Raw genomic sequence first — 22,824 nt, forward strand, 5'->3', positions numbered from 1 at the left:
AGTACATATTTTTCGTTATTTTTGGATAGTTAGCGCTTTTTTCGGTTAGAAAGGGGAATATTTTGCAAAGTTTTATTCAAGCCAAGTCGAAAAGTTTTTTTCTTTTTAAAAATTTCGCTAAAACTGTCTGAAAAATCACCAAATTTGATCGAAATTTCTATTAATTTTGCTTTTTTCAGTCGATTTAGTTCGTTTTTGAACCTGAAAAGTATTTGTTTCAAAACAAAAATAATATTATAATATAATATAATAATAACAGACCGAAAAATCATCAAATTAAGTCGAAAATTTAATAATTTTTGCTATTTTTGGGCATTTAGCGCCTTTTTCAATGAGAAAAGGAAATATTTTGCAAAATTTCATTCAAAAATGAACAAAATTAGTCCGAAAAATACTGAATTCTTCTTTTTTTTCCCGAAAAATTTCGCTAAAACTTGCTGAAAAATCACCAAATTTGCTTAAAATGTCTGTTACTTGTACTTGTTTCAGTCAATTTAGTTCGTTTTTGAACCTGAAATTATTTGTTTCAAAACTCAAAAATAACATTTTCACGTTTTGCGTTTTATTTCATTATTTCGGACAAATTATCGAAAAATCGTCGAAGAATTTAGATTTTTCAACATTTTGATAAGAAATTAGCAACAACAAACGGATGTTGTTTAATGAAACTGATAAAAAGAGTATAAAAGAAATGGCATGAATATGTAAAAATTAGATCACTTCATCACATTCAAATCTATTCAAAACAAAACAATAAATATTATGTTTGGAAATTTCATGGCCAGTTGAATTCGACTCTTAATTAATTAGCTACGTTTTTTAGCAAAAAAGTGAATCATTAGCCATTACAACATATTCGTTTTGTGGAAAAATTGCACAACATTGACACAGAAAAAGTGAGCATCTAGTTACAGTTTTATTGTCAAGGTGACTCGATCCTAAAAAAACCTTGTCCAGTTTCATTAATCTAACGCTAAACCACGCCCCTTGAATCAAACAAAACCAACGGAAAAATTCGATTTTCTCTCTCAGTGTAGATGTGTGTGAAAATTTCACATTTTCCATCGTATTTTATTACGAAACAAAGTAGGCTTCGATGCGCAGGTTCGCCAACCAGCTGTGTATATTGCGAACAGCTGACGTATCTCCTCCCCTCTCGCCCCGCCCCTCTTGTCTTCGATCAGCTGAGAGATCGCGGTCGGCGCTGTGTTGTTTCTGTTTGTGTTTTGTTTCCTGCGGTCACTGCGATCGACGAGTTTTGCCTGTACGAACGCGTCACAGTCCAATTTTTTTACCGTATTTATTATTCAGACGTAAGTGATGTGAGAATGTGACGGGATTTGCGAATTTTGTTTGTAAGTTGTGGTGCAGACGAGATGGCGTCTTGATTTTTTTGAACCTTGACCCTGAATTTTTTGATATTTTCTCCAACATTTTATGTGTGTGTGTATGTTTTTTTTGAAAATACATAATTAAAAAAGCAATAATTAGTGAAACGTACGTACTTGATTAATACGGTTGTTAATAGGGAGGGGGGAAAGGGAGGCAAGGGGAATTTGACATCACCTGGTTCCCTCTCCATTGCTCGTTTTTTAAAAAATGCCAAGACCATAGCAACAATGATTTTGAATTACGTAAAGTGCGTAAGACCTGACTGATTTTTTTATTTAACATTGGACCGAAAGTTCAAATAAAAATATACATAATAAACGAAATGGTCATTTTTTATTAAAAAAAAGTCATTGTCCATTTCTGACAATTTTATTTTTATTATTACATCATATATTTTTTAATTTACGAATTTTGAAATAAACTTTATCAAATGTGTTTGCCATTTTATTACAAACATTTTTTTTATTTTATATTTGCATTAGCTGTTTTATGATAACACGAAGTTGTAAAAAAACATCTTATTTTGCTTGTTGTGAATTATCTGCTCGTTTTCAGGATTTTAATGTATTTTTTTTGCACTATAAACTATTTTGTTTTATGTTAAAATAATCTGTGGAACAAATAAATAAAAAAGTAATAAATAAAACCCCCGACTTTTCACAATGTTGCGTAATAGTGACTCAAAATTATTCATATATTTTTTTTTGAATTTCCACAATTCGCTCACATGTCACATTTTTGTCACTTTGCCAAAGAATTGACGACAATACTGTTTTAGTTTTTGTCAGCTGATTTCTATTTTTATTGTTTATTTATTTTTTTCTTCTGTATTTTATGAAATAAATTGAGAAATATCGGTTCTTTTTTTTAGGCATTTGTTAGTAAACTTGAATTATTTTTTCTAAATTAAACTTTTTATTTATTTGCTGTCTACTTTTACACACTATATTTTATTTCTTTAATTTATTGTTTGTTTCTGATTTCTATTTTTATTGTCTGTTTATTTATCTTTTTTTGTACTTTTTAACAGCAAAAATGAAACTCGTGCCATGATAATTTTTAATTTCATTTATTGTTTGTTTCTGATTTCTATTTTTATTATCTGTTTATTTATCTTTTTTTGTATTTCTTTTTTGTGCTTTTTAACAACAAACATGAGACTCGTGCCATGATAATTTTTAATTTAATTTATTTGTTTCTGATTTCTATTTTTATTATCTGTTTATTTATCTTTTTTTGTATTTCTTTTTTGTGCTTTTAAACAGCAAACATGAAACTCGTGCCATGATAATTTTTAATTTATTTATTGTTTGTTTCTGATTTCTATTTTTATTGTCTGTTTATTTATCTTTTTTTGTACTTTTTAACAGCAAAAATGAAACTCGTGCCATGATAATTTTTAATTTCATTTATTGTTTGTTTCTGATTTCTATTTTTATTATCTGTTTATTTATCTTTTTTTGTATTTCTTTTTTGTGCTTTTAAACAGCAAACATGAAACTCGTGCCATGATAATTTTTAATTTATTTATTGTTTGTTTCTGATTTCTATTTTTATTGTCTGTTTATTTATCTTTTTTTGTACTTTTTAACAGCAAAAATGAAACTCGTGCCATGATAATTTTTAATTTCATTTATTGTTTGTTTCTGATTTCTATTTTTATTGTCTGTTTATTTATCTTTTTTGTATTCCTTTTTTTGTGCTTTTTAACAGCATAAGACTCGTGCCATGATAATTTAAATTTTATCTTCTCATTATAAATTCCCCTCGTCAGATTTTTCCCTCATTTGCAAGCCATTTCATCCTTTGAAACTCTATCTATTTATCAATCTCCTGTTATCTCAATAATATCAATTCCAGTTTCCTTTTACCTTCATTTCCTTTGCCTTTAAATTTCTTTGTCCGAAATAAATTGGAACAAATATCAAAGTCTGGCATTTCCAAATAGAAGGTAGTGGTTGATAAGTGTGTCATTAGCGTATTATTAAAGATAAGAGTCTCCCTCTAAATTGCGTCGTTGCACTTTGTATTCTAATAAAACATTAGAGAATCCAAAAATATATGTTCAATTATCAACTATCACGTTCCTATCAACGCTCTAGCACATGCCAAGCCATATCACGAAACGACTAATTATATCTTTGTTTTATTAACTAGTTTAGAAAGAAAGAAATTATACAGGGTGTCCACTGTTCCAGCGAATTGACAAGTCAAAAATGAGTTATTCAACTTTTTGTGTTTTGGAACACTTTGTATATTATCTACGTGCTTTAACTAAAAATCGTATATTTGCGAAAACTACAAGGTGTTTTTCTGTTGCAAATTTCCCCGAAAATATTCATAGGCGACTTCGCAATATTTTTTCAAAAATTGGTCTTTTTTTAAACGAAAAGTTGTATAATTCCGAAACGAAAAGAGATAGACCCATAATAGTTTATATAAAGTTACATTATTTTTTGCGTAGAATCCAATTATGCAAAAATGTGTTCCATTTAAAAAAATTTAACTTTGGTCCACCACCCTGTATACAACACCCTGTGTATAATAAAAAAAATATTTTGTGCACTTTAAGTCGATCTATCGTATAATGAAAACGGCATGATAACATTTCAAGTAACAAAAAAGTTATATACCGATTACACACCCCTGGGTCAGGTCAGGTCAGGTCAGGTCAGGTCATGTATATCTTTTGTTTTATTACAAGTCTAATCTGTCTTTGAACTTAAGTTGGCAGCATGATAGTAAAATAAGTTAAAAATTGTTTTTTTTTCTTCAGACAATGTTCCATAACTTAACACGTTACGTCATCGATCAATGGTTACCACAAACGACGTCATCAACAGCGGCCGAAGGGGTCGAAAGCAACACAACAACATCCTCAAGACTGACTTCCGCCGAAGCGGAAGACGACTGGGTACTGGTGGACCGCCGGTCCGACGACAGCGAGGGTAACTCCAAGTCCAGCTCGTTGGAGAGTCTGAACCTGGAGCAGGAGGATGACGATGACGACGGTCTCATCGTGGTGGAACGAAGTCCCGACCGAGTCGTCGTCGTCAACACCGGCTCGCTTCCAGTACCTGCGCTACTCACACGTACCAATTCAGTGCCCCGGGTCACCACCACCACCTCCATGGAGGAGTCGTGGTTCCTCACACCGCCTCCGTGCTTCATCTCCACGGGACCGGTGCACATGGAGACGTCACCGTTGGAGAACCTCCTCATCGAGCATCCGAGCATGAGTGTGTACACGCACCATGGTCGGAGATACAATCATTTCGAGGAGGTGGAGGCCGAACCCGAGGAGGTGGAGGTGGTGGTGGCGGTGGAGGAAGCTGGGGATAGTGATGATGAAGGCGCCGTTTTAGTGCACAGGGCGCCACGTGTTAATAGGGTCCATGTGCTGCAGCAGCAGGAGCGCCAAGGGGTCAAGAGCAAGCACGCCCAAAAGGTGAGGAAACGAAAGTAGGAACACTGTTATTTCAAATTTTATAAAAATATATGAAAAATTTACCATTTAACTCCCTCAGGCAGTGTTTGACTAAATAATATTGCATTGTCACGGAAGTTACGTATGTGTGCAAAATTACAGTTCATTCGGACAACAGGAAAATATAAGAATAATTTTCCGGTTACTTTAAACAAATCTTTGCAAAATTAGTGAAGTTTTAACTAAAAAAAAACTAATTTATAACAAAAAAGGTAACTTTTTGGAAACAGTGTTAAAAAATCTTGATTTTTTTGGCCTATTTCGGCAAATATAGTGAATTTTTAACCTGAAAATACAATTTTTGACTCAAAACTTATTTGATGAGAGTTTAAAAAAGAAAAAAATTAAGTAATTTTCAGCTTAATATATAATTTTCCGGTTACTTTAAACAAATCTTCGCAAAATCAGTCAAGTTTTAGGCAAAAAACTAGTTTATAACAAAAAAAAGCTAACTTTTTGGTCACAATGTTAAAAAATCATGATTTCTTTACCTATTTTGGCAAAATTTAGTGAATTTTTACTCTAAAAATACAATTTTTGACTTGAAACTTGTTTCATGAGAGATTAGAAAAGTCAAAAATCAACTAATTTTCGGCTTAAATTTATGCGAAAAGAGCTGGTATTTAATAGAAGAAAGTTAAGTTTTTGGGTGTAAACATGTCAAAAAAAAAACAAAAAAAGGTAATTTTTGACTTAAATATTTGATCTTTCGATTACTTTGGACGAAATTTTGTAAAAGAAGCGCATTTTTTGCACAAACACTTTACAAAAATATCACTATTTTCAACGTAAAAATAAGATTTTTGGCTTATTTGAGCAAAATATTGCAAAATAAGTGAATTTCTCTCTCTACTCGAATTAACATTCCAAAAAATCAAAAGAACTATTGTTGCTTTTATGATAAAAAAATAAAAAAAAGAATTAAACAAAAACATATTAAAAAAAAACAATACGAAAAAGTGAAATGTTGATGATAAAAAACAGTAAAAAGCTCTCGAAATAGATATTTTACACAAAATTTTTTCGTTTATCTAATGTCTAGACAAAAAAATTCCAATAAGTGAATTTTGCCAACTTAACTGCCCTCTAGTATCAAACGTTTGAATATTCAAAAAAAATTCAGGCATTTTGTAATACTAATAAAAAACACAAAAGACTCAGAAATAGGAATTTTACGCAATATCCTTTTGTGCTAGTAATTTTGTTTCGATTTTTTCAGTGGAATTGACATCCCAAAAAATCAAAAAACACTATTGCTTTAACAAAAAAAAGGGAATTTAACAAAAGAATTTTTTGTTGCAATAATTTTGGTTCTTTTAGCATATATTAAAAAAAAAAACAAAAATTATGATTATAAAAAAAATCCAAAGAAAAAGCTCTATAAAAACTAGATTTTAAACTTAAAAAAAGCACAGAAAGTTCCCGAAATTGAAATTTTACTTGCACATTTTTAATTTAACCTTAAAATTTTCAAATTTCCCGCCCGAATCATCCGTGCTGCCCTCTATCCAACGTTTAAACACGAAAAAAATGCAATTTTAATGATAAAAAAGTCGCAAAAAGCGGTATTTTACCTATTTATTTTTTCTTATTCCAGATCCAGATCCAGAAATCGTGCAAGTTTGTCACCCGCAGCACTCTGGACCGTACCAATAAGGCTCGTGAAGTAAACAGTCGCAATCGCCGACAAAGACGTGGGGAACGTTCCCAGGGCGCTAAACGTTCCTACGCCAACAATAACCGCAAGTGCTAAACTTGTGCACGCAAAAAAATGATCTCAACAAAATCGCAACTTTTCGGTACCACTGACGTGTATCATGAATTTTCTTATATATACTATATATTGCAATGGTTTTCTCTTTAATTCAGCGCAAGGGGAATATTGATTAAAACACCCTTCGAGTTGTGTCTCTGTTTTTTTTTAATTATTATGTTTTGTTAGTTTTATGGAAGAAAATCGGAGAAAAACCACCAAAGCACCGTGTTGTGTTCAACGGACGGATACCGAACTGTACCAACTGTTGCGACCAAAAAAAAATATTTAATTTAATGTTCGTCTTTCATAGTTTTTTTTTTATTTTATTTTATTTATGTCGCATCAAAGTGAGAAAACGAACCAAAGTCGGGCATTATTTCTTGTTCGTTTTCTTCGCACACTTGATGCGAAACGATTGTACATATTATACAGAGATATAGTCTATTTTTATTGTAATTGATTACGTTTAGTGAGAAAAATTATTTTTGTTGGTTTTTTTCAAATCCGGGCTCAGTTTTCGAAAAAACAATAAACAACTAGCTAGAGTCAATTAGAAACAATACAACAACAACAACAAAAAAACAACACCTACTTGGTTGTTTGAATTCGTCCAATTTTTCGAATACTTAGCTTCGATTCCCATTACTGGATTTATAGTTCTGACTAAAACTATTTTTTATAAACTTGCTACACTCAAACAGACAAAATCCAGTAAAATTCTTTGTTATGTACTCATCAAGAAAAAAAGGCATCCTCACATCAAATAAACCGTAATGCCTTTTCAAATAATAATAATAATAACACTTAATTTTAGGCCTTTATTCTCGAGTCACACTACTGTATTTTAAACCTAGATAAAGGCTTCAAGAAGGTAAAGAAAGAAAGAAAAAAATTGTGTGCACCTCTTTTACCAAGTATTAAAAAATGACAATTCAGTTTTGTTTTTTTTTGTTTGATTGTGACGACGAGTGTCTGCTGTTTTATTCTTATAGGTTTGATGAATAATCTAAATTTCTAAGTGGTATGTAAATATGGAGCACGACTAGATGGTAGTTACTAAAAATGTATGCATCTTAGGGAGTTTTATTCCAGTTTGTAAGTGTTCAAAGAGTGTAATCTATTAAAATAATGCGCTAATGTTCATTTTTACTATTATGAAGTGCAAACAAATTGCGTGAAAGGCAAAGAAAATGTTATAAAAAGTTGAAAACAATAAAATTAATTACGTTAAAATTTTGGCTTTTATTTCACACAAACCCCAAAAGAAATATATAAAAAAGACAGAAGAAAAAAAGGTTAATCCCTGTTTTTTGTTTATCTGTTTTTTCGTTCAAGAATAATTTAATTCCTAAAATACAAAAGATGATTTCCAACCAAAGACATTTAAAAAAAGCAAAAAAAAACATTTTTTTCGTTTTTTTTTTGTCATTTTGAGTGAAATCTCAAATAGGTGAGTCTTTGACGCAAAATCTTGCTTTAAACGTTAAAAAAACAAGTATAATTTTTGATGTAATGAATATGATTTTTCGGTTTATTTGCAAAAGATTTCGAATTTTCATACAAAAACGATAGTTTTTAAATTTTTGTTGATAAATAAGTTAAAAATCAATAAATATGTGATCTTCCGGCCTATATAAATAATTTTTAAATCAAATTCCAATTTTTGGCTCAAAATATATTACATTGTATAAAAAAGTAATTTTCAGCTTGAATATATAATTTTTTTTGGATACTTCGCGAAATCAGTGAATTTTTATACTAAAAATCCAATTTTTGACTTTAAACTAATTTCATGAGTGTTTCAAAAAGTCAAAAACAAAGTAATTTTTAGCCTAATATAAAAATTTTCGGTTACTTTAAACAAATCTTCGCAAAATCAGAGAATTTTTATCCAAAAAAACTAGTCTATGACTCAAAAAGGGTAACTATTTGGTCACAATGTTAAAAAAACAAAAATTTCGGAAATAAGTGAATTTTAAAAAAAAACAAAAAAAAAGAAAAAGTTAGCATAAAAATGTTAAAAACTCAAAAAAAAGAAAAAACTAATTTTTGGTTCACAAAAATGGTAATTTTTCGACAAACAATTTCATTTTTCGGTTACTTTGAAAAAATCTTGCAAAATAAATCGATTTTACCATAAACATTTTCTTAATTGCTCAAAAAAAAAAAACGAATAATTTGTTTGGACAAAATGGAAAATCATTACTTTTGACACAAAAACTTACCAAATCGCTTAAAAAAAATAAGAATATCGTTTTTTTTTTTGACAAAAATTTAAGAATTTTCTGGTAGTCCCAAATGTCCCAAAATAGTGAATTTAGGCACAAAAAACTAGTTTTAACCAGAAAAAAGTGAGTTTTTTAATTTCTAACCCCAATTAACGTTTCAAAAAAGACAAATACATGGGTTTTTGGTAAAAATCACACAAAAAAGATAAATAAAAAAAGTGAAAATTTCCGTGCTTTACGTTCTTGGAAAAGCCAAATATATAACCATTTTCGGCCACTTTGAACAAAAACTCGTAAAATAAGCAATTTTTAGCGTAAATGTGCCAACAAATTAAATAAAATTTGGCATAACCTCAAACTTTGACACGAATAAAAAAAGCCAAAATTGCGACATTTCTTCGCTGAAACGGAAATAAAACGTAATACTTTGTATTTAAAACCCAACCAAAAGGCACTAAAGTGTTGAAAACAATAAATTTCGTCAAAAATCACTTATCTATAATATGACATAACCTCACTTATTTTTCGGTAAAAAACCCGAAAATTTGGGTAATTACCCCACAAAGCTTAAAAAGGGGTGCCACTACCTATGAAATATGCTCCAAAAAAAGCAACATGTGATAAAATCAATAAAAAGGGGAAAATTAAGCATGTTAGCACACCTTCCCTTGCCATAACCTCAAACTCACATTTGACAAAAAATGCTGAAATTTCGCCAATTATTCCACACGACTAAATGTGCAGTGGTCGGAATGGTCCACGTGGGGGCCTTACCAGGTAACACCCCTAAAATCACACCATGGGGGCACTTTTTCACACCACAAAAAAACACACATGACACGTGCAAAAAACGAGGTTAGGAACTAGGCGCCAAATTCAAATTTCAAATTACAGGGACCCCACTTTGCAACAAATCGGTCGATTCTTTGGTGTTTAAAGCATGCAAAGAGGCGGAAATGTATCTTAAATACGGACTCGACAGCATTTTGGTCGAAAATATGCATGATGTGCCCTATATCCAGTCCAAGTATTTTACCCCCGAAACTGTGGCGACAATGACTAGGGTTTGTACGGAAATTCGGAAAATTGCCCCAGGGACGGTTCCCTGTGGCGTCCAGGTTAGTTTATGTGCTTTGGATTTTATTAAAATAATGTTCCAGTCAAGTAATAATTATTTTAATTGCACTTTACTAAAACTAAAATAAAGCAAAAGGAAATCTGAAAAAAAAAACTAGATACGGATTTATTTTACTGCGAAAATTGTTCATCGAGAGATTTTCTTTAAGCAAATGACAGGAACTGTATAACTTTATCGTACTGTAAGAGAGTGATCTTTCATACAGGGTGTTCCTTCTAAACCCTGCATTAGAAGTATTGAAAATTCTAATAAAGATATTCATCTGCAAGTTGGTACTCAGCCATAATTCGTTAAGTTCGGCTCAATAAAAATATTTTCAAGATGGCGGCACTTCCGATTATACCGGAAGTCATTATCAACTTTTTTATTTTTAATGGAAAACTATGTTTCTTACTGCGTTTTTGGATTAGTTGAGTCATTTTAAGTCCGTTTTTATCAGCTTGCCCCATACCTAAGTTTAACCGTTTTCGGGCTATTTAAGATTTTTTGAAAATTTTTGGATTTGCACCTCTCAATTAAAAAATCGGTAACTCGCTTAGTTTTAGAGATTTTGAAATCATATTCGGAGAATTAAAAAAGAAAACCTGTCTCTCTTCTCCAGTGTGTTCAAAATTGGAGAAGAAATTAATAAACCCAAAAGTTTTAGGGTTATGTTTGGACAACTTCAAGTACCCATAACTTAATTTTTTCAAAAGGGATGTCCCAATTTTTATTTTACTAGATATTGGAGAATTTTTTTCTGCATCGATCTGTATTAGCATTCCCTATACCTATCTGTGATAATTTTCAAGTTATGTTGGTTTTTTTGACATTGTTGAAAATTTCTTACTAACCACAGCTATTTTTGCATAGCTTGCCATAAAAACATTTCTGATTAAACAAACGACAAATTCTGTTCAAAATTGTGTTGTCCGTCCTGTAAAAACAAAATAAATTCATAAAATATTGGTTTAAAAAATTTAAATTTCTCACATTTTTCCATGGCAATCTATGACTTAATTTCTCAATCTCAACAAAGAGTTATTGTAACTTGAAAACTATTAAACAAAAGTATAGGGGATGCTAATACAGATCGATGCAGAATTAAATTCTCTACGATTTAATGAAATAAAACTTGTGGCATTTCATTTGAAAAAATTGAGTTATGCGTGCTTAAAGTTCTACAAACTTAACTTTAAAAATTTGGAGTTTGTAATTCTTTTTTACAAATTTGAAAACACCAAAGGAAAGATCTAAGCTTCCTCTTTCAAATGAGTTAAAAAGTATTTCCAAATTTTTAGAAATGGCAGAGTTATCGATTTTTGAACTGGAAGGTGCAAATCCAAAAAAAAAAAATTAAAAACCCTAAATATTTCGTAAACGGCTAAATTTAGGTATAGGGAATGCTTATGAAAACTACTTTAAAATAACTCTAGTATTCCAAAAATGCATTAAAAAATATAGCTTTCCATTTAAAATAAGGAAGTTGATAGCGACTTCCGGTATAACCGGAAGTGCCACCATCTTGAAAGTATTTTCATTGTGCAGGACCTACGAGACTATGGTTGTGTACAAATTTTCAGATGACTATCATTGTTAGAACTCTCAATACTTCTGTGGGGTTTAGACGGCTCACCCTGTATGTTAGCCGTAATTAACTAACTAACACTAATAAAAATTGTCAAACACTGATACTTGTTACGTTTGTAAAATTGTAAGTTTTGACTAAAAACTATAATAAAAAATCCAGGTTCTGGCTTGTGGAAACCTGGAGGCTTTAGCTGTGGCTAAAGCTTGCAATTTTGACTTTATAAGGGCTGAAGGGTTCGTTTTCGGTCACGTGGCCGATGAAGGGTACACTGACGCCAACGCCGGTTTGATTTTGCGCTATCGCAGGCAAATCCAGGCCGAAAATGTGCTAATTTTGGCCGATATTAAGAAAAAACACAGGTGGTTATTTTTTGCGTTTGTTTTTTTTTGTGTTTGATTGTTTATTTTTTTCCAGCTCTCATGCAATCACTAGTGACGTTTCATTGGTTGAGACGGCTCAAGCAGCGCAGTTTTTTCAAGCCGATGGCTTGATTTTGACTGGGGTTGCGACTGGAAGTCCGGCAAATGTGTCCGAATTGAGTCAAGTTAAAAAGTTTTGTTCGTTGCCGGTTTTGGTGGGGTCTGGGGTCACTGGGGATAATTTGGGGGATTATATGGGGGCTGATGGGGTTATTGTGGGGTCATATTTTAAAAAGGGTGGGGTATGGTACGAAGATGTGGACGAGGAACGTGTGAGGAATTTTATGGAGAAGAGAAAAATGTTATAGAAAATATTTGTGTAAAAAAATGAGGAAAATTTTTGGCAAAAAATTTTCTGAAATGCTGATATAATACGTAGAATGAACCGTAAAATTCATTGGAATATACTGTTTGTTATTGGTCTTATATTAGAAACAGTCAATTCTAAGGATATAATCCCGAATAAAAAATCGAACATATGGACTTTTTGTGGACTAAAAACAACTTTTGTGGGTTGTTAAGACATGTAGAAGTCCATAAAAATTTACTGGAGTGAGTTTAAAAAAAATTTTTTTTTTCACCTCTTTGAAGGTGAAATTTTAGCAAAAAAATTGAAAATTTCAAATCTCGTAAAAAGTTGGTATAATACAGAAAATGAGCCGCTGAATTCAGTGGAACAAACCGCATTGCTCTACGACTTTTAGTTTTCGAGTTATGAATTTTTTTGTTGAATAAAACTGTTCACCATAAATAGCTACGCAAAATTTAGGAAAAAAAATTTTAAATTTTTTATTCTTTTGAAAAATTGATATAATATGTAAAATGAGCCGCTGAATTCAATGGAACAAACCGCAGTGCTCTACGACTTTTAGTTTTTTTTTTTATGATTTTTTTAGGGAAAAACTTTGATCGCCTCTGTAGCCGGAACCGTTGCCCGGAGCGGCTCCGGGTTTAATCGAAAAAATAGAGAAAATTAAGCGCTATCAGATGATTTTTTGTTCGTTGCTCTAAGTCTTACAGTTTCCGAGAAAAACGCAAAAAAAGGTTTCCATTTTCGCTTTTTTTCAATTTTCAACCGCCAATTACGGCGAAACTATTAGAGTTATCGAGAAACGGAAAAATGGAGGACAACCGGAATAAAAAACTCTACAAAATGGCATAGGATTCAAGGCGATATCTCGCAAAAAAATTTTCAATTATCAAACGCCGATTACGGCCAAACTAAAAGAGCTAGGAGAAAACGCTTTTTTAGATCGGAAAGAGCACATCAAAATCTATAAGATAGAATCGGTTTCATTTGATTTTAAGACACTTTAAAAATTGACCGAATTCTAACGGGGGGGTGTCAACTTTTTTTTAATTTTTTTTATTTTCTCATTTACGGCTAAACTATTCTAAAAAGTGGAAGTATTTTGATTCATACCTATGCAAAATGATCCGGGGAATCGATTGGCATCAAGAAAATTGTCAAATTCCCAATAGTTTTTTAGTTATGAATTTTTGAGCATATGATCTAATTTTCGCTTTTATTTGCATTTTCTCGAAAACTATACGTCGGACAACAATATTTTTTTTGAAAAAGATAGGTGATTTATAGAGCTTTCCAACGATAGTACACTTCATGGGGTTATCTCTGATAGTTCCGGAGCTATTGCTCGAGAAATGTTCCGGGTACCCAAAATCGACAAAAACTGCGACGAAAATTGAAAAATCAAACATCAAAAAATCGAACATATGGACTTTTTGTGGACTAAAAACAACTTTTGTGGGTTGTTAAGACATGTAGAAGTCCATAAAAATTTACTGGAGTGAGTTTAAAAAAAAATTTTTTTTCACCTCTTAGAAGGTAAGTATTATTCAGGAAATTTTAGCAAAAAAATTGAAAATTTTAAATCTCGTAAAAAGTTGGTATAATACAGAAAATGAGCCGCTGAATTCAATGGAACAAACCGCATTGCCCTACGACTTTTAGTTTTCGAGTTATGAATTTTTTTGTTGAATAAAACTGTTCACCATAAATAACTACGCAAAATTTAGGAAAAAAAATTTTAAATTTTTTATTCTTTTGAAAAATTGATACAATATGTAAAATGAGCCGCTGAATTCAATGGAATAAACCGCAGTGCTCTACGACTTTTAGTTTTTTTTATGATTTTTTTAGGGAAAAACTTTGATCGCCTCTGTAGCCGGAACCGTTGCCCGGAGCGGCTCCGGGTTTAATCGAAAAAATAGAGAAAATTAAGCGCTATCAGATGATTTTTTGTTCGTTGCTCTAAGTCTTACAGTTTCCGAGAAAAACGCGAAAAAAGGTTTCCATTTTCGCTTTTTTTCAATTTTCAACCGCCAATTACGGCCAAACTATTAGAGTTATCGAAAAACGGAAAAATCGAGGACAACCGGAATAAAAAACTCTACAAAATAGCGTAAGACTCAAGGCGATATCTCGCAAAAAAAATTTCAATTTTCAAACGCCGATTACGGCCAAACTAAAAGAGCTAGGAGAAAACGCTTTTTTAGATCGGAAAGAGCACATCAAAATCTATAAGATAGAATCGGTTTTATTTGATTTTAGGACACTTTAAAAATTGACTGATTTCTAAGGTGTTAATTTTTTTTTAATTTTTTTTATTTTCTCATTTACGGCTAAACTATTCTAAAAAGTGGAACTATTTTGATTCATGCCTATGCAAAATGATCCGAGGAATCGATTGGAATCAAAAAAAGCGCCAAATTCCCAATAGTTTTTTAGTTATGAATTTTTGCGTATATGATCTAATTTTTGCTTTTATTTGCATTTTCTCGAAAACTAGAAGTCGGACAACAATAATCTTTTTTGCAAATGATAGATCATTAAAAGAGCTTTCCAATGATAGTACACATCATAGGGTTATCTCTAATAGTTCCGGTGTTATTGCTTGATAAATGATCCAGGTACCGGAAATCGACAAAATTCGCGACAAAAATTGAAAAAATCAAACATCAAAAATTCGAACATATGGACTTTTTTTGACTTTTAACAACTGTCGAGGAATGTAAGGGCATATACAAGTCCAAAAACCTACGATAGAGTTTTAAAAAAAATTATTTTTGCACCTTTTTAAAGGTAGTTTTAGTTTACATCCCTCTAGAGAGATGTAAATAAGAATTCTGTTTTTTTTTTAAGTTTCACTTTTTACGATTACGCAATGAAACCCTCACAGTCATTATACAAACACAAAAATAAACTTACCCTTAGTTTTTGATGGGGCGGAAATTCCGTTTATTTTACGTTTTTGTCAACCTATAAAGTGGTTCTTGAATTACGACAATAACAGTCAAATAAAGGAAAATATGACGGTTCAAATCGTAGATAGCGACTTTCATAAAAATCAACCTTTCGAAAAATAAATCCAATATATCTGTTTCTAAACGACTTAAATTTTTTTTAATTAATACCAACTTATTCCCCACTCCAAACAGTCTCCCGTACCAAAAAATTAATTCCACAACTTGCCACAACATTTAAGGGTGAGTTTTTCAAACTCATCCAAACCCCATCGAGTGACCCCTCAAACTTCACCGCCCAAACTGGACATTACAAAAATACAAAAATAAGTAGGTCTTTTATCGCTCCTTGAAGAGATAGGAAAATGACTATCGAAAATTACAATTTCAACTAAACCTGCGTTTAGACTACATCAAGACGCACCTTTTCTCTCATAAGAAAAAATCGCGTCCCACGCTTGGTTTCCGAGATATTTAAAGATATTCAAATTTTCGCGCCTTGTTTTTATTTTGTTCAGTTTGGTCAGGTGACCAGTTAATCACGCATTTAATTGCAGATTAAATGAATGATGCTTTTATAAACCGGTCCATAAACTTATTTTTACCAAAACTCAGCAATTTTTTAATCATTTTAAGCAACAAAAATATAGTTTAAGTAATCAAACAAAAATACAACGCATTTTACAAAAAAGTGCAAAATCTAACACTCTTGTAACGACTTTTCAACGTCCTGTTGACCAGGAAAATCATAAAACTGAATCAATATTCATCAGAATTACCTTAAAATCATTTACATTATTAATTATGCCCGACGTAACCCTGCAAAAATAAATAATTTGTTTAAACAAACGTCACCAGTGCTAATTAAATTAGTTGCCTTATAAAAGCACCAAATCGCATTAATTTGTGCCCAGTTTTATCACAATGGCGCTCAAATTATTATTTCTTGTGGCGATTTGTTTAACGCGAACGGTTTTGTGTGAAAATAGCACCGAAAATTTTAATGAAACAGAAACGGCACCACAGGACTTGTAAGTAGTGAAAAAAATACAAGAAAAAAATCCAATTTAATTCAATTGAAGATATGTCATAAAAACAGTTGTTTATGAAGTTGGGATTCTCACAGATGCTGGAAACGATACAAATACGAACGACACGTAACGAAAAAAAATTTTTCGTGTTTTTTTTTTTATTAATTATTGTGTTATTTATTTAGACACGAACAAGTCGATGTTTCGTTTTTCGATCCGTCCCAAAACGGAACTATTGACCTCTCAAATATTCCGCTTCCGATTCAAACAAATGTGAGTGGTGTTTCCGTTACTGGCCTTCTTCCTGCTGCAAATTTAGCCGCAATTTTGGTTCCGCCCAGCGATGGTTTGCCCGTTTTGCCCAAAAAACAGGTCACTGTGACGCAAAATATCAGCACGAATAATCCGGATAAAGGATCGGAGATTATTTCGAATTTGCCCAAACTTTTGGGTTTGACGAAGAAAAATGAGTCGGAGACGAGAGATTAGAGAATTGTGTGATGTGTGATTATTTATTAAAGATGGAATAATTAAGTTGGTGATTAATAAAGTTTAATGATTTTAAAAGAACGTGGTTTTTATCCCAAATTTTCGAAAAACCCAAAAAATACATATTTTTTACTTAATTTGATGAAGAAAAAAATATTTTTTAGCCACTTGAAAGAAATAAAAATAAAAAATATTACAATTTTCGCATTATTTTTGCCTAAAAACGTTCAAAAAAAGTAAACCGATAGTGAACTTGTGTAATTAAGTTGATGACTAATTAATTAATGATAAGAGAGAAGATATTTTGTGTTTTACTTTTCAGAATCTCAATAGGTCAAAAAATATACCAAGTTTTTACTGTTACTTCATAATTTGATAAATTTTCAGCTTTTTTTTAAAACATAAAGAAATAAAAAAATTACAACGAATGAAAAAGATTTATTTTGATTTGATTTTAGTTTAATAAAGAACACGACTTTTGTTTATTTTTACGGAATAAAATTATTCTTAAATTATTATTGCAATTTTCAGATATTTTTAACGAAATTTTGCAAAAAAAACAACTTGGTTTTTATCTTAAAAATGTTCCTAAATTTTCGAAAACTCCAAAAATAACATATTTTTTAAATGATCTAATAAAAAAATAATTATTTGGCTGATTTTCAGTTTGTTTTATTAAATTTTCACAAAGATCAAAATTTTGGTACAAACGTGTTTGAAAGAATACAGATTTCGACCAAATTTAATGTTTTTGTCGGCTTATTTTAGCCAAAAAGTAGTTTAAAAACGAAGTGAACTGATAGAGAAGAAGAAATATGCAATTGTGATCAAAATTAGTCAATTTTAAGCTAGTTTTTATCATAATTTTCGAAAAAAAGAGAAAAAAAATGAAATTTTCCACCTAATTTTTCACAATTTTCGTATTTTTTTTTAAACTTTTAAACAAAGCTTTTAAAAAATTTCAATTCAATCGTTAAAAATTTAAATACGTACAAAGTTGTCGGCTTAATTTAGTGACAATTATTACTGTTTTGTGAAATTTAACAAAAAAAATAATTATTTTGTTGAAAAATATATTATTGGAAGGCTTAAACAACGACAACAAAATGAAAAAATAACAATTTTCTACAAATTTTTTGTTAAATCTATTGAAACAAACATATTTCGAGTTAATAGAAAAATCCAATTTCAATCAAAATTTCTTAATTTTAAGTCAGTTTTTTCAATAATTTTCGAAAAAAACTTAGTTTTGGTCATTTTTTAAATAACTTTGGTTTGGCTTTAGAACGTTCTAAAACGTTCCAACAAGACGAAAATTTAAAAATTTTCAACAGTTTTTCAAAATTTTCTGAATTTTTATTATTAACATGTTTGCAATCAACAAAATAAATTTAAAAAAATCAATTCATTAAATGATAAAAATTAAAAAATAACATATAAATACGAACCTACTAAAGTTGTCGATCATTGTTTTAACAAAATTTTACAAAAAATAGAAATTTAGTTCAAAAACATATTTTTTGAAGGTTTAAACAAGACAATAAGGTAAAAAGTAACAATTTTGTAGAAATTTTTGTTAAATCCATTAAAGACAACAAGAACACGATTTTTAACCAACATTTGGTGGTGTTTATTATTTTAATTTTTTTTTCAATTAAATTAAAAAGTGTGTTGGAATTAAATTATATAATTATTATTATCATTATTTGATGATTTTTCGGCCTGTTTTGGTCCAAAAACGTGTTAAAAAAATTCTTTTAGAACCTCTCGATCAGCAAAACTTAGCTAATTAGCACTAATTTCCTGCAGTTTAATAAACAAATCAGAATCTATTTTTGAGACAATTTCTTAAAGAACACAAATTTCATTATTTCTGTTTGTTTGACGAGTGACAGTGTTCTTAACATTTTGATAATTATTTATCAAAACTAACAGAGTTTCACTAGTTTATTTACAATTTAATGATTCATGGAAAAAAAATAAGAAAAACAAAAAATGAATCACGCTAACGTAAAGTCAATCAATCAGTGATAATGTTTTTACATCATACAACTGATGATTCAATTAAAATCAGTTGTTAGGCCCGTTTGAATATCAAACTTATCTCAGATCGATGAAAAAAGGTATCAGTTTTGCCAGCTCCAGCTTATCTTATCGACTCAAGTTCACTCAGTGTTTGGTTGGAATTTCTAATTGTAGTTTATAAATGATTTCCAAAGTTTTACTTCCGATTTTGGGAAAAACTCAAGTCTTAAAGTGATTCATGTCGAGGGCAAAATGTCACGGAAGTATTTCATTATTTGTTTGTTGTTTTCCTTGTGGACTATAGTAAGTTTTTTTGTGGTTATTTTCTAATTATTTAAGCTTTGTTTTGCCTTATCATTATCATTTTTTCAGATTCAAACGACTTTGCACTTACTCTTCGTCATTTATTCCTACTATTTAAGCATCTGCCGAAAATCACCAACTGAGAGCACGACTATATTTTTCTACCTCACTTATTTATACAGTAGGTGAGTTATTTAATTTTTTTTTAATTGATTAGTAATTTTTAAGGCAGTGATTGTCCAACACCCAAAATCGAGGCCTCGAATTCTTTGGATTCTTACGTTACTAAAATTTTCAACAGCATTTTGATCGACAATAATCCAAGTTTGGATGCAATTGTTAAAGAACTACTCGAAAAAATCCACTTGTTTCCAGACCATGTTTCTGCATCTTCCAGAACCTCGGTCTTTTTGTTGTGTTTCATTATTTTGGATGGCACTTGGGTGATATCAGCTGTGGCCCTTTTAAGTGAGATTAAAGCCCATTTAATAAAAAAAATTTGAAAAATTGATTTTTTTCAGTGGGTACTTGTTTTGGGATAAAGGAATCGTTATCGTTGTTTTTTTATGGGCCTTGGTTGGTTCTAACCATTTGTGTTTGTCTCTTTGACGCCGCTGCAAGCGTACTTTTTGGTTTAGACATTTCAGAATCTACAGTAAGTATAATTTTTTAATAAGAAATTTTTGCTTAAAGAAAAAACATATAAAAAATCGTTTTATAAATAACTACATACTAAAATCAACCAATTCATTAATTACTTGAAAAAAAAATGCAGAAATATTTTTTTTCTTTTTCTTTTTCTAATTCCTCTTTTATTATATAAGATGGAGTTTTAATTTATTCTCATTACGAAAAAAATTGAAAATACGTAATAAATGATAATAATACTATGTATGAGTTTAACAAAAATTGCGATTAACATTTAATAAAAGGTGAAAAAATGTACAATTTTTAAGCGTTTTCATTCATTGAAAAATCACTAAAATTAAAAGACTAACGCAGTTTAGCCTGCAATATCTCCTATTTTCCATCGAAAAACTAATACAAAAAAAGGGCAAAATTATTATTATTCTTGTTGTTTTTACGTAAGATTTTCTCATTTTTTGTGGTATTTTGTTTTTACTTATTATTTTTTAAAGAAAAAGGGATTTGAAACAATGTTCTCACAATTTTTTGAACCAAGGAAAAAAATATCTATTTTTCTTAGTTATTTCTAATTGTTTTTATATCTTAATTTCTATTTTTTTAACAATAATCTTCAATTGTTATTTGGTATTCTTGTTGTTTTTTCAGATACTCACGTAGAATTTTCTCATTTTTGTAGTAGGTACTCAATTTTTACTTATTATTAAAAAATTGTTCTTACAATTTTTTTAAAGAAAAGAAAAAAATATATATTTTTTTTAGTTGTTTCTAAAAGTTTTTATATCTTAATTTCTATTTTATTTTAACAATAATCATTAATTTTGTTATTTTAATAAGAAACTCTTTTTTATCCTTTTACATTTTGTTTGTATTTTTTATTTACGCAATAGAAGTTTTAGTTGACTTTTTGTTACATATTTTTTTTTAATCACGTGACAATAAAGAAAATGTTGCAAAATAGTTGGTTTTAAAGACGAATTCCATTTCTGCGTTTAACAAAAATTGCAATTATCATTAAAAAATTTCAAAACAATACTGAAAGCTGAATAAATGCAATATTTTAGAACGTTTTCAGTGCTCAAAAAAAATCACTGAAATCACAAGATTTAACACAGTTCTGTTTTGAATATTATTTTTTAAAGTAAAAAATTTTAAAATAAAAAAAGAAAATATTTTCTTTTTTCTTCGTTGTTTCAAATTGATTTCTGTTTCTTTAACAATAATCTTCAACTGTTATTTTAATAAAAATCTGTTCTGTTTATTCTTTAACCTTTTTTACATTTAATTTGTATTTTTTATTGACACAGGAGAAGTTTTAGTTGACTTTTTTGTTAATTGTTTTTTTAATCACACAATAATAAAAAAATTCAAATAGTTAATTTGGAAGGCGAATTTCACTTTTGCATTTAACAAAAATTGCGATAAATATTCAAAAACTTCGACAAAATAAAACGGAAAAATTAAATTTTGGAAATAAGCAATTTTTTGTATATTTTGTTTGATTTGGTGCTTTATTCACCAGAAAACAAACTAGAAATAAATAATACAAAATAAAATTAATAAAATTGCAAATCACAAAATACACCACTCTTTAGAATGTTTTCATTTGCTGAAAAACCGCAATATTTTATAGTTTCCATTGGAAAAGTAAAACAAAAAACAAAACCTAAATATGTACTACCACCACCTAAATATAAATTATTTTTGTTTGTTTCTTCAGATATTTGTATACAATTATTGTAGGTACTCTAATTTTTGCTTATATTTTCAAAAACATTTTTATTTTTTTCGTACAATTTTTTAAAATACAACAAACTTTTGTCTTTTTTTCTTAGTTATATTTTTCTCTTTTCATGAATTTGTAAATCTTTTTTTACATAAAAATCACGTGATATTAAAATATAAAACAATTGATTGATGATTTATTATATAAGGCGACAAAATATGATTTTATCTTCGAGAGCGGTTTGAGAAGATAATGTTGAATTTTATCGTCAAGTACAATACAAAACTTATTCCATCCTCCATTGTATTGAGTGAATTACTGAGTTATTTTGATTAAAAATTATAAACGTAAAAAAATCAATAAAGATAAAAACGTCAAAAACGAAAAACAAGAATGATTGTAAACTTCATATCTCCAGACAAAAAAATAAATACATTTTTTACCCAAATTAAATTCTCCTCAACATTTTTCTTGAATCTTTAACCATATTCGCAGCATTTTGAAAAATATGGAACGAAGCGCAAATTTTGAATATTTTTTTCTTGTATTTGTCGTAAAACTTTTAATTGTCAGCTTTTCCCAGCCTGTTAAGAATGAAAAGTTGTACATTTGTGCATTTTTTCCAAGCGATTGGTTGAATTTAAATTAATTTAAAACGATTTTGCGCCGATTACTGCGGAGTACCACCGTTGTAATCGCCTTTCGTTTCAGAATTTCGCCAACTGGATGTCGTTCGTTGGCATCACCACCCCCTCCTCCTTTGACCTTGACTCCCAAAACCCTCCCCTCCTCCTCTCCGCCACCCCCTCCATCGCTCTCGTGTGCATAAGTAGCCGTTTCGTCATCATCTGGATCTCCAATTGGGTGGGTTTTATTCTCGTTGTCAAGGCAACCATTTCAGTGTACCATGAAACTTACAAAAATGAAAGACCACCACCAAATCGACTAAATCTAGACACCTCAGCTGCTCGAATTCGCAACTGGCAATTGTTTTACGGTGCTGTGGACACAACCACAAGTAGTGGAAGTGACAAAAGTGACAAAGATCACAACTCGAATAATCAGAATGAGGAATCGGGGGAGTTTTACGCCTACTCGGATGTGGTGGAGGGGCGCTGTTTGGAGGAGTTGAGGGGGCAGTTGCCATGGTCGTATCTCCGGGAGGAGGGGGGGAGTAAAGGGGAGGTGCGGATTGAGTTGGAGAAGAGGAGAGAAAATAGACTTCCGTCTGATACTTCGACCGTTTCCGGAACTGAACTCTAGTTTATTTAATTTGGATTTTTTTATATTTTTTTAATTAAGTGTACAAAAATAAAGATTGCAATAACTCGTCTTATCGTGATTTTTACTC

General features: G+C 30.3%; 5 protein-coding genes across 7 annotated transcripts in view; 4 read left to right on the top strand and 1 right to left on the bottom strand.

Moving 5' to 3' along the window:
- Adck5 (aarF domain containing kinase 5) overlaps positions 1 to 9,722 on the bottom strand; it is a 24,460-nt gene extending 14,738 nt beyond the window's left edge. Inside the window, exon 1 of one of the 2 annotated variants that reach the window (XM_064359941.1) lies at positions 9,638 to 9,722. The gene's annotated coding sequence lies outside the window, so the exon portion shown is untranslated. Of the gene's footprint in view, positions 1 to 9,552 lie in introns of both variants that reach the window. The other variant, XM_064359937.1, reaches the window with a different exon arrangement.
- Positions 1,157 to 7,868, top strand: TP53INP (Tumor protein p53 inducible nuclear protein). Its single transcript, XM_961543.5, has 3 exons — positions 1,157 to 1,313; positions 4,169 to 4,840; positions 6,477 to 7,868. Exons 2-3 carry the CDS (start codon positions 4,172 to 4,174, stop codon positions 6,630 to 6,632), a joined length of 825 nt encoding a protein of 274 aa, XP_966636.1. The 5' UTR covers positions 1,157 to 1,313; positions 4,169 to 4,171; the 3' UTR covers positions 6,633 to 7,868.
- LOC655118 (uncharacterized protein) lies at positions 9,519 to 15,402 on the top strand. The gene is made up of 4 exons (XM_961628.4): positions 9,519 to 9,640; positions 9,758 to 9,981; positions 11,731 to 11,930; positions 11,986 to 15,402. Exons 1-4 carry the CDS (start codon positions 9,565 to 9,567, stop codon positions 12,296 to 12,298), a joined length of 813 nt encoding a protein of 270 aa, XP_966721.1. The 5' UTR covers positions 9,519 to 9,564; the 3' UTR covers positions 12,299 to 15,402.
- Positions 15,403 to 16,137: 735 nt separating this feature from the next.
- On the top strand, positions 16,138 to 16,855 carry LOC655193 (uncharacterized protein). Its single transcript, XM_961709.5, has 3 exons — positions 16,138 to 16,285; positions 16,337 to 16,411; positions 16,471 to 16,855. Exons 1-3 carry the CDS (start codon positions 16,179 to 16,181, stop codon positions 16,772 to 16,774), a joined length of 486 nt encoding a protein of 161 aa, XP_966802.1. The 5' UTR covers positions 16,138 to 16,178; the 3' UTR covers positions 16,775 to 16,855.
- Positions 16,856 to 18,882: 2,027 nt separating this feature from the next.
- LOC103314890 (uncharacterized protein) lies at positions 18,883 to 22,809 on the top strand. 2 transcript variants are annotated; one of them, XM_008202091.3, is made up of 5 exons: positions 18,883 to 19,102; positions 19,172 to 19,287; positions 19,335 to 19,570; positions 19,624 to 19,757; positions 22,185 to 22,809. In XM_008202091.3, exons 1-5 carry the CDS (start codon positions 19,052 to 19,054, stop codon positions 22,734 to 22,736), a joined length of 1,089 nt encoding a protein of 362 aa, XP_008200313.1. In that variant the 5' UTR covers positions 18,883 to 19,051; the 3' UTR covers positions 22,737 to 22,809. The 2 variants fall into 2 exon arrangements, with proteins under 2 accessions (XP_008200313.1, XP_008200307.1); XM_008202085.3 differs by having other exon boundaries at positions 18,889 to 19,102; positions 19,172 to 19,283; positions 19,331 to 19,570.
- The last annotated feature ends 15 nt before the right edge of the window (positions 22,810 to 22,824 follow it).

The sequence above is a fragment of the Tribolium castaneum genome, chromosome 1 (assembly GCF_031307605.1).
Source record: "Tribolium castaneum strain GA2 chromosome 1, icTriCast1.1, whole genome shotgun sequence".
NCBI classification, from domain to species: Eukaryota; Metazoa; Arthropoda; class Insecta; order Coleoptera; family Tenebrionidae; genus Tribolium; species Tribolium castaneum.